An 11,113-nucleotide genomic window follows, 5' to 3' on the forward strand; every position below is an offset into this window, starting at 1 on the left:
CTGACCTTGGATATTATCTACCTGTGTCAAATATTTTTCTTTCAAACCCTTTCTGTAAAGAACCCCTGGCTCAGCACATTTTTCAGAGAAGAGGTAGTTGCTAATCCAACATAAAGTCATTACTCAGACCACGCGGACTGAGATGAAATCTACCCACCATTTCAAACAAAAAGGGGCTTTACTGTTACCAGCCACATGAAGGAGAGGTGATTTCAGTCCAGTCTCAGTGTTTCAGTCCAGTCTTATTATAGAACCTGACAAACATTACTTGGTAGAAAATAAAACGCAACGATCTGTTTATGTAAGAATTAATGTTCTAAAAAAAAAAAAAAAAAGATAGTTAAATCATTCTTCTTGTTTTTTGTTCAGAGATAGCTTGGGTTTATTACATGTTGGTACAACTTAGTATGTATGAAAACTGCTTTCAAGTGGGGACTAAATGGACAATATTGTACAACCATGACCTTTCATAACACTTCATTAGAATAAGATGCAGGTTGGATGTGAACAATTATTGGGCACAGCAAATATTCAAAATTTGTAATGGCTAACATTTGATGGGACAAAAAAAGAAAAAAAAAATTAAAATCAGAAGATACTGCATCTCTAAAAGTGCCTTTATGCCTACATATCTGCAATGTAATAAATCTAAAAGTGCACCTGCAATGGAATCAAGAAAACTCGTTTTACAGCTCTAAGTAATGTTATATTGCTGTCTTCATACATTTTCACATTATTCTTTACTGCTTTTATGTCATGGCTTGGATGTTGATCTTTTTTACAGTCTGTTGCCTAACAACGCAGCACAAAACACAGAATATTAAAATCAGTACAGAAACTGCTAAACAATCTCATTTTGCTTCACTCCTTTAATCCTTGCCTTAAAAAACACTTCTAAAATCCCACTTTGGTATAATATTGATGGCCTTTAAAATGTATACAGCAAGTAGGTTAATCACATATTAGCGCCCATACAGCAAATATTATACTGGGTATTAGTTTAGGATCTATATAGTTGTACAATTAAAAGTAATTTAAAGAGACTGTACCCCAAGTCTTTAAGTAAGCACTATGTAAAACATATATACTGGAAGATATACATAAAAACAATTAGGGTGTTTTTTTTTTAGCTTTTATAAAAATAAAAAATAGGTTATCTTTGAACATTTCTATAATGTTGTATACTATTCAACTTTTCTAATTTGCAAACTGAAGCACTAAATAACATTATATGTAGCTGATTATTTGTTTTAAATACACCCAGTTAGCAAAAAAGCTCTTTCAAGTCAAAAGCAGGGTCAAAATTATGAAAGCATATAAAATCACATATTTTATTTTGCGATTTATTTTCAGATTGTTGAAATCCTAACTCCACACCCAATTGGAGATGAAACTCCCCCTGCAGCTCTGGAACACTAAATGACCCCTCTCGGATTGTATCCATGTGTTTATTCATTGAGCTGATCAACAGTTCAGGAAAACCATTAGAATGACTGAAACTGTCCTTGCTTGAGGATTGACAGACCTTAAACAGAAGGCTTGGCCTCTACATTGATCCCATGGCGTGCCCATATCAGTGGCCAACTCACCTCTTGCTGCTTGTGTCAAACTACTCCACTTGTACTAAAGCACACATCCAATCCTGTCTGTTTTCACCCTCGTAGTTGTATTATTGCTTCCTAATTCACACCTTGACATGTACAAATGCATCTCTGAATACTCTATTCTATTAACAGTAAGACACATCTTGTACATACCTACAACTGATCACCTTACCTTTTTACTCTGATGCCAGATGTGCTATTTTTTTAATTTAAAACTATACGTTAGTCCATGCTATCAATAAAAGCAATCACCATGCAATGCTATGTTATCAGCCCCATATGCAGATATGTGTACATTTTAGATAAAGCTGTAATAGGGATACTGTCTCTTTAAAAACTTACACCTTGTCAGACTCGGGAGGTGAGGGGTTGTCAATCTCATTTTTAGGGTCAGATGAGAAGCACAGAAAGAGACGGCTTCTTAAGGTTTTATAGGCATATCTGAAATACATCATGTGCCCCATGACGACAAAGGAGACTGAAATGATCACCAGCAGGCCGAATGCCTCTGGGTTAGGTGCAAGGATCACCATGATAAAGTGCAGAAGGTCGAGAAGATAATTCATGGAGTTCTGGACACCGTTTATGACTCCTCTCTCAGACTCGATCACATTTTCTTGGATTATCTGGGTCACAGTTAAATCGAAGGACCAAAGGCCTAAAAAAAAAAAAAAAAAAACCAACATAAAATTCCAGTCACACACTTCTATTGCAGAACCGTTGGAAAATTGCACATGTGTACTTGACTATAAAACCACGTCCTCACTATCCAATGGCACCAGTATGATAACCAAAATGCTTTTTGGTTTGCTTCACACCATTAAACAATCATATAAAATTGTGTTCTATATGCTTACCAACTCTAGCAGCAATGACCCCAGCAAACAGGAAGCTCACAGACACGTAAGATACAACTTGAGGCTTCATTTCCTCAATATCATAAGCAGATGTTGACCCGTTGATAAAGCTGGGTGTTCCAGTAATGAGGGAATGCCCTGTTGTAGGGTTAGCTTCAGGCAAGGAACTGTCTCCCATGAAGTGGCTTGTGATATCTTCAAAAGGGGACACAGTCAGATCCAAAGGACTTCCAGGCATGAAAACAGAGACCACGCACAACGCCAAGCAGGAGATCTGAGCCATCCCAGAGATGAACCCTGTGCGGACCAGGCCACATCTCTTCCGAATCCAGGTGAAGGCCATGGTTCCCAGGATTCCGGTGATGGCGGAGGCTCCCATCAACAAGCTCAGAATGGATCCGTTTAGGCCCTGGGTGTATGCAAATCCTGTGGTGATGCAATCGAACCCCAACACAGTCATGTAGAGGAAGGCAAGGCCCATGCCAGCAAAGAAGATAGGCTGATTGTAGTAAGCCACCCATCCATCTCGTAATGTGCGGAATGGCTCTGTGATATTGTAGCAGCATCCATTCTTCTTCTCCACAGAGTTTGCTTCGGCATCTCCGCTCATCAGTTCAGAGCTTTCAGATGGTTTCTGAACAGCTTCAAGCTCTGCAGTTATAGAAAAGACAAAATTATAAAGTTTTTTGCAAAAAAATAAATAAAAAATATAGGTGGTAATCTAAAGCTGGTAACTAACATTAGAGAAAACACAACTGTAGAATCAGTACCGTATCAGATTAAGATTTTCAGAACACATATTACTCTTCACATATAATTTGTAAGGCATTTACTAGTTTGTATTCTACATAACAGCTTCATGTCTTTTCTCTTCAGTTTAGGTGGCCCTGTGGTCATTTGTCTACATCACAAAGCCACTGTACAGCTCTGCACGATCGGCAGACATCCCTAAGAGAGCACTGCATGGCAGATGGCATTCAGATTCACAAGCACCACTCCTGGACTTGTGATCCAATAACATGGTGTGAATACCTTTCTGAATATTGAGCTGCTTTAACTCTTGCTCCTCTTCCTTCTGGCCTGTCTTGATGGCGAGTGCAGGTGTCATCTGATAAACCTTCCAAAGGAGGAAGTACTCCAGGCACATGGAGCACAGGTTCCAGCCAGCGATGAACCCGCAGCCAACCATAGGGGAAGAGAAGGTTATGATCTGTCCCACTGCCAGGGGTGCCAGAATGTTTGTCAGCTGATCGATTCTTCTCACTGTGGCATTCATGTCTGTTTTTAAATAAATAAATAAGAATCAACTGATTTTAGAAAAAAGAAACATTTCATATAGAACTCAACACCAACAAATAAATGAAACAGGGTATAATGGATATGTTGGTATTACTTGATTAGCCTGCCTAACTCTATTTGTGACCGGCTATAGGGGACCACAAACTGCAGAAAGCACACCCTTTTACCATAAAACTAAAACTACAAGTAAATCACTAACATTGTTCATGCAAGATGGAGTTTAAAATAACAGTGACACAGGTAAAAAATATCTTCCTGTAATAACTATGTTTTTATAATATGAAGCCATCAATACACATGATGAAGGGGTTTAAAATAGCAAAACTGTAATTCTGTCATTTCCCACACTCAAGTCAACATGCAGAACAGAAATGTCTGAGTCGGTAGTAAAAAAAATTAGGGGAAAGGTTACAGTTTTAACCCTTTAGACAATGTACTTTTTCCTTTCTATGTGTATGGCTATCCTTAAATTGCGGTTATTATTGTGCTTATTTACATAGGAAAACTGGGGTATGGTCAGGTGTACAGCATGTGATATTATTCACATAGTTCAGACATCCACCAGTGGGGAATCCATAAATAAAGGGTGCAAAGTACACTCATATAAATATAAACCTTAACAAACTAGACTGTGTAATACATGCAATACCACTAATGCATTAGTACATAGTTTAGTTGTGTAATCTAGTTTTATAGAACTCATTAACAGTGTCAAGTACGTAAAAAAAAAAAAAAAAAAAAAACTTACTTCCCTTCAAGAAATTGCTTCTCATAACACATAGTACAAGGACAGAGACTGTAAACTTGAGGACCTCATCCAATTAACTCTGTGTAACAAGTTGAACCAGGTCTGGTTAGGCTACTGCATGAATATAAATGAAGACAGCATACCTGCCAGCCTGCTTCTGTCTTCTCCTGCCACCACGACAATCCAATCTCTTTGAATGGTGATGGCTGTTGCAGTGCTGGCCAAGTTTGCAATGTTTGCAATGGAGATGACCAAGATGTAGCAGAGAGTCTGTAAGCAAGAAAAAAAAAACTTAAGTTAACTCTATAGCAGTATTAAAGACAAGCAGGGATAATGCGGCTGTGGGGCATGTTCATGTATTTGCTAAACTATAAACGAAAAAGCCGCCATTAAATATATTTTCACAAACTCCTAATGAGATTATCAATCAGAGGATTGATAAGATTCATTTTAAGCATGGCATTTTGGAATTTGTAACAAATAATCTACATGCAACAAAGTTTCATGTAAATGTCTTGTAAAGCAGGAGAAACTCACTCACAGTAGCCATGAGCAAACATGTTCCTTTCAGAGGCCCTTGCTAAGAGGTGGTCATGTTTTGTTTATTAAGGGAGGGCAGACAAGTTGCTAGAGTTCACCCTCCCCCGAACAAATTCCAATCTTTTTATGGAGATTTGTGCTTTCAGCAGCACAGTGCCCCCCAGAGGAAAAGAAGCTATTCGCTGAGACACCAACAGCCTGCAATGTTTACCTAACTGATATTTTATTTCAGCACTTATTAGGTAACATATATTGCCAGATAAAGATAAAGTAAACATATATATGTGCTACTGTTTATTTGATCTAGGTCAACCTACAGGGCCTACATTTAACATTAAAAGAAAAGATAATAAAAGTTGAACTCCTTTCTCCACTAAACAAAAATTTGCTGGCAATGCATATTTGTGGACCTGATAGCAGAGCTCTGGTATCTGCTTTCAGGCATAGATAGGCATGTGACTGATTATTTTAAGCAGAGCAAACTTTGGCTTTCTTTTTCTTGTTGCGTGCAGCTTTTTTAAAAGCACTTAAACGGCTCACAATTTGCTTTATTACAAATCAGAAAGACATAACATGTGAATGTAACAGTGACATTTCTGTTGGTATCTTAAGAGGACAGAGTGAAATAAGTAATGTTTCTTTGTTCTTTGAAAACTTAAACGTATAATGGATAAAAAAAAATTCTAACACTTACAAGGAGCCACCCATTGAAGAGAGAAACAAGCTGGACTTTACACAGGAAAATCACCATCAGGAGGATGCCACACAAAATGACAGCTGAGTTTTGGACAATCAGTGACGTCTGAGCGACTGTTAGGGATTAAAGAGCAAACAAATACATTAGAAAATAACTAGAATGCTAACCAGTTCACTGTACACTTAGATCTAACAATGTTTAGATTAAAAATGTTAGTTGTGAACTAACAGCAAAGTGTGCCGCTAGCTTACTCTTTTCAAATTGTGCGGCCTAACCTAGAGTTTAGAGAAGTGCCTTGATCAATGAAGTGTTTCAAAATCAATGCCTATAAAACTGACTGTGCTACGAAATCACTACGTGCTATATTAGTTCAAGTATGTACAATATACTGTAGCAGGACTAGACATTTTCCAAGCAGTCCCAATGAAGGCTGCTAAAGACACATTCAGGTACCGAAGGGTTAAAAGTTATTCACAACCTAAATAAGAACCAGATGAAAACTGCATCAATTTTTTAGTATAACAATTACTCTTTTGGCATAAAATGTAGGTTAGTCATCCCATTTTACTGACAAAAGCATTCTAATACATCGCTGGCTTTCTTTAAAAAAAAAAGAAAAAGAAAAAAAAGAATATCTCAAGGGTTTTGAGTAATGTATTGCATGAAGAAGGTTTATTGTTATGCAATGGAGTTTGACCCCTTGCCTATAAGAATAGCATAAAAACATATTATTAGTTCAACAGTATGGTAGATTGCTGGCGTTCACATTTTAAGTAGCTGTTGCTAAGACACACCTTTTAGCCTGGCAGTCTTGTCCACCCAGTCTCCTATGATGGCTCCCAGCAGCAGAACTGACCCTGCGACCACAAGCCCATAGACAGCAGTCAGGAGGAGACTGTTGCCATAGAGTTCAACCAGGAACACCGCCACTGCAAAGTGCCACATTCTGTCCCCCTATGGGAAAAAATATAGTATACTGTTTAGAAATGGAAGTGAGTGAGTTACACCCCCAAGAGAACATACTATAGATTTTGACAGCATCAGTCATTAGTTAGTTTATCCTTCTAGGGCCTATGGCAAGTACATTTCACCAAGGGCCATGTACTGTTTTCCTAGGCCACTATTAGGTTGGTTGTTTTGAGGAGCTGGTGGTGTGTGGGTGAAATGTTAAAAAAAAAAAACATTATAATAATTACTGGGCACAAAGTCGGTGCAAAGGTTAATTATATCAAGGAGGAACTTAAGCACCTACGAACTAAACAGAGTCAGCTGATCAGCTGCATTTTTGGTTGGAAAAGTTTACTGCATTTAAGTGCACCGTGTATTATGTCAATTTTACACATAAAACTTTGTTTTCAATACAAAGCCATGTAGACTTTGATGTAGATTTGATGACTGGTTTTGTTCACTCAGTTTAAACAATGGTTTGTCTCTGACAGTTTGGACACACATCTGTTTGATACAAAACAAACAAACAAACAAACAAAAAGACCCGCTTTCACATTAAATGGCATTTGTGCTGTAACTAATGAATATTGACCCATTCATTTTGCCTTAATTTCCTGTCTGAATGTACATAGTGGGTGAAACAAAATAAAGATAATGTAGGCCTGAACAAGGTAAAAAAAAAAAAACACCCACAACTATAACTGAATCTGTGAAATTTAAAACCAGAGTTTGTATATTACAGCTCTGACATGCCAAAAAAGAAGAATCTGACATTGGCAATGAAAACAACTACTGGTATTTTAAATGCAACTCAGACCCATGTACAGAAGAGCTTATTCCAGCAGACTACAAAATCTTGTTATTAATTGTACTTGAAATCTCATGGTCAAACACAGTTCATGTAACAAGTAAAACAAGTTTGTGTCATCTCTGCCTTTTTGGGCTTGACGCATTGGAAAAACTAAACAAAACATGGAGACTATACTAAAATACCTTGTCAATCAATATATTTTAAACGTGTGTGACTGTGCTTTATTCGCAGAAATAAAACAGGATCGCTTTCCATAAATGCCAAAAGGAAAAGCAGATGTGATTTCAGGCTAAAAACAACATTTAAAAGAATGTGATTAAAAGCTACCCCACACGATCCCTGCTCTTGTATTCTAGAGTTTATGCAAATCAGTTTCATACATGGAGAAGTACAATGGTATACAGCAGTGTCTTGTGTGTCCCAACTGGATCTTACCATCAAAACAAGACTTAGGAATAAAATACAATTGAAAAAGTTCCAGTTACATGACTAGCATTGCATTGTCTGAATGAGTCTTGAACCTACAGATAGAAAAGGTGACAAGAATAATCCACATTACTGTGTGATTTGGGAATAATAAGATTACTTTGCATTGTAAAAAAAACAAAAAAAAGAACAACAAAAAACAGATACAACCATTTCTAATCTGTCCCTCTTTCACTCCCCTCACTGAAAATGTCACCCACTACAAGGTGTTGGAATGGCATAATATGGTACGTTAGGATCAACTTGACCAGAGGTGATACAGATTAGAAACATTTAAATATCTTAGAAATATATAAACATTTAAATATCTTAGAAATATATATATATATATTATTCCATGTGTAACTCCATAGGAATCCATATTTTCAAAGCGTTACTCTTGTCTTCAAATATATTTTGAAAGGAGAAAAAAATCATGTTAATGTTACAAAATGAGATACAAGACACATTGAGAGTGCTTAAGAGAACTTTAAATACATAACTTCGTTGTCTAGTTTTAGTTTTGCTCAATTAACAGGTGTTTTACCTTTTTAAAAAATTGTCTATTCATAATCTTAAAGCGGCTGACGTTTCGCCCTAATCCGGTTCAATAACTAAACTCGAAATACTGCAATAATTTATTGTCAATGGACTGATCTTTAATTATATGTAATAAAACATTCCAAAGACAACAATATCATTAATGTAAACCATATTTTAAAACGCGCACGGTCATTCATATTGTGCGCTCTTCTTAAACTGTGTAACCATTTCTGAAAAGGGGGTTAGGTAAATGCCAAACCCTAAACTAATTTCGATAGAAACTGTTCACTGATTAGGCAAAAAAAAAAACACACACACACACACACTAATGCCCTTAAAATTACGTACAGTACAGTAGTAAATATATATTACTATTTTCTATTAAATTCAATTGGGATTTTTATAACCAACAGCAGGCGGTACCTCTCCCTCGTACTGTGGAACCCTTCTGCAATATACCCGTATGCAGTCCTGCAGAGAAGCGTTAACAAAAGCAGCCCTGGAAACAACACGATATGGGTAACCAATCACAGCCATTCTATATCAGAGAAAACCATAAGATTAAGAAAACAGGGTGCATTGTCAACACTTATCAGACTATACAAGGCTGTCTGCTACCAATAAATAGCATTTTCTCAGTAATATTTCTATTGTACTTACCCATGTTGATAAAGCGTGGCCAAGGTAAATGAAGAACTTTGCTGACGTGAAATAGTCGGAGAGAGAATCTGCAATGCATATACGGTGTGAGGGTAAAATTAGCAGGATATCATACACTGCATGCAACCACAAATACACACTGTATCGCAACACAGCAGAAAGGTTTCAAATTATGTACAAGCTGCACAGCAACTGATATTTTGTAACACTGTGTAACTGTCACTTGTACCTGATGCAGTAAATATACGTCATTTCTAGAATTATGTATACTGTATTTAAATACAAATACTTACCACAACACCTTTTCTTCCTTTCTGCTTGAAGTGTCATATTTACTATTCTTCTTGCTCTTGTTGTGGATGGAATTCCGTGAATGCCTTTTTTTATTTATTTATTTTTTTTAGTGCTGTGCAAACCTTGAAATGTGTTTTCAAACCTGGCTGTGTTCGAATATATTTTCCTTCCTTCCAAACTTAGCTATCACTGTAGCTGAAGTTGGGAGGCAATATTTTTAGACTGAACTGTTTTGAGCTTTAGTACTGCAAGAGCAGAGTGTCTTCTTACGCAGAGCTAAGCTCCACTTCAATACTGATTCAGGTGGAGTTGTGTTGCTCGGTATATTTACAGTCCTCTGGTTTAATGTTTAAATACGTAACAGTCACGTGCCTCCTGACCACAGCCAAACAATGATCGCCAACGTTACTCTTGTCTTCAAATACTGTCAAACATGAATTGTGAAAAATGACAAATAACAATCCGTATGTCATCATATTATTGAGAGGTTCTTTTTTTTTTTTTTATCTGCCTATCTGCTAGAAAAAAGGAGATCATTAAATCGCCCAGTTTCTCTAGTTACAGTATACTATATTTCTTATAGAATGCGATGGTTATGTTTCAATTTAAGTAAAAGCAAGTCAACTGACAATTTTCAGGCTAATATAATTCTATTTTAATGACTACACTAGACCCTATATTGCACAATATAAGCAAATATAACTAGCCATTTAATATTCCTTTCTAAATGAACTTTAACCTATAGACAGCAGCATGTCTGGATTTCGATTTCAGGGCCCTTTTTTGACAGCTGGGCAGCTGTGATAATTCTATAGGACTAACAGATATGCATTACATAACACCGTGTAACAAATACAGTATAATCGTAAATCTCGAAAAACTACTCACTTTTTACAATTCTTACAATTACTTTTGTAGTAATTTTTGTATTACTTTAGTATAAATACATGTTAATTTGGATTCATATGTTGTTTTTTCTGACTTTATGTGAACGAAAAAATACACATTTGCCCGTTTTCCCATTGGAAATAGTGATATTTAGAAATATCACTGTCCTGGTCACAAAAGCAAAGTCTGTGGGGAATAATAGCCATTTTCTATACTTTTGAGGCATAAGCAATTAGGAAATAACACTTACTACCCAGGAACAAAAATTGTGTTACATAGTGTAATTTATGATAGACGTGCTACCATCACTGAATTTTATAAACACTTTCAAATGTTTATTACAGTCAAAAAAAAATGCATATGGTACTGTGTTCAAGCTAAATTGGAGAAAGCTTTCTAGTCATTCCAATATACATTATTATTATTATTATTATTATTATTATTATTATTATTATTATTATTATTAATACCATACCATTAACACATATTTTGCAGCCTGTAACACCCCAGTGGTTTCAGTGGGTATATGCTAAATTAAACAGATTTTAAGCTGTCTTTAAAATATATTTTTTATTGTCCATACATTATTTTAATGGCAACCAGTGTAAATATCTAATGACTGAGGATATGACAGGATGACTTAGTATAAGTGAGCATCCTTTGGGCTGTAATTCTGATAAGCTAACAGCCTTTATCTATTGTATTTTATCAATGTATTTTAAACAAATGGAAAACGGCAGAAAAGCAAACAGTTAACTA

General features: G+C 36.2%; 1 protein-coding gene across 2 annotated transcripts; it reads right to left on the bottom strand.

Annotated features, from left to right (window-relative positions):
* Positions 1-245: 245 nt before the first annotated feature.
* On the bottom strand, positions 246-9,798 carry slc40a1 (solute carrier family 40 member 1). 2 transcript variants are annotated; one of them, XM_041264451.1, is made up of 8 exons: positions 9,466-9,798; positions 9,173-9,240; positions 6,540-6,699; positions 5,743-5,858; positions 4,652-4,778; positions 3,494-3,739; positions 2,462-3,112; positions 246-2,262 (listed from the first exon to the last, which is right to left on the bottom strand). In XM_041264451.1, exons 1-8 carry the CDS (start codon positions 9,500-9,502, stop codon positions 1,943-1,945), a joined length of 1,725 nt encoding a protein of 574 aa, XP_041120385.1. In that variant the 5' UTR covers positions 9,503-9,798; the 3' UTR covers positions 246-1,942. The 2 variants fall into 2 exon arrangements, with proteins under 2 accessions (XP_041120385.1, XP_041120386.1); XM_041264452.1 differs by lacking the exon at positions 9,466-9,798 and adding an exon at positions 7,940-8,025.
* Positions 9,799-11,113: the final 1,315 nt, after the last annotated feature.

This window comes from Polyodon spathula, chromosome 11, assembly GCF_017654505.1.
Source record: "Polyodon spathula isolate WHYD16114869_AA chromosome 11, ASM1765450v1, whole genome shotgun sequence".
Lineage (NCBI taxonomy): Eukaryota > Metazoa > Chordata > Actinopteri > Acipenseriformes > Polyodontidae > Polyodon > Polyodon spathula.

Coding starts and splice junctions, on each gene's coding strand:
- slc40a1 (XM_041264451.1), bottom strand. CDS start 9,502: ATGACACTTCAAGCAGAAAGGAAGAAAAGGTGTTGTG. Junction 4,779..5,742: donor TCTTCAATGGGTGGCTCCTT/GTAAGTGTTAGA, acceptor TCTTGCTTACAG/ACTCTCTGCTACATCTTGGT. Junction 3,740..4,651: donor AGACAGAAGCAGGCTGGCAG/GTATGCTGTCTT, acceptor ATTTAAAAACAG/ACATGAATGCCACAGTGAGA.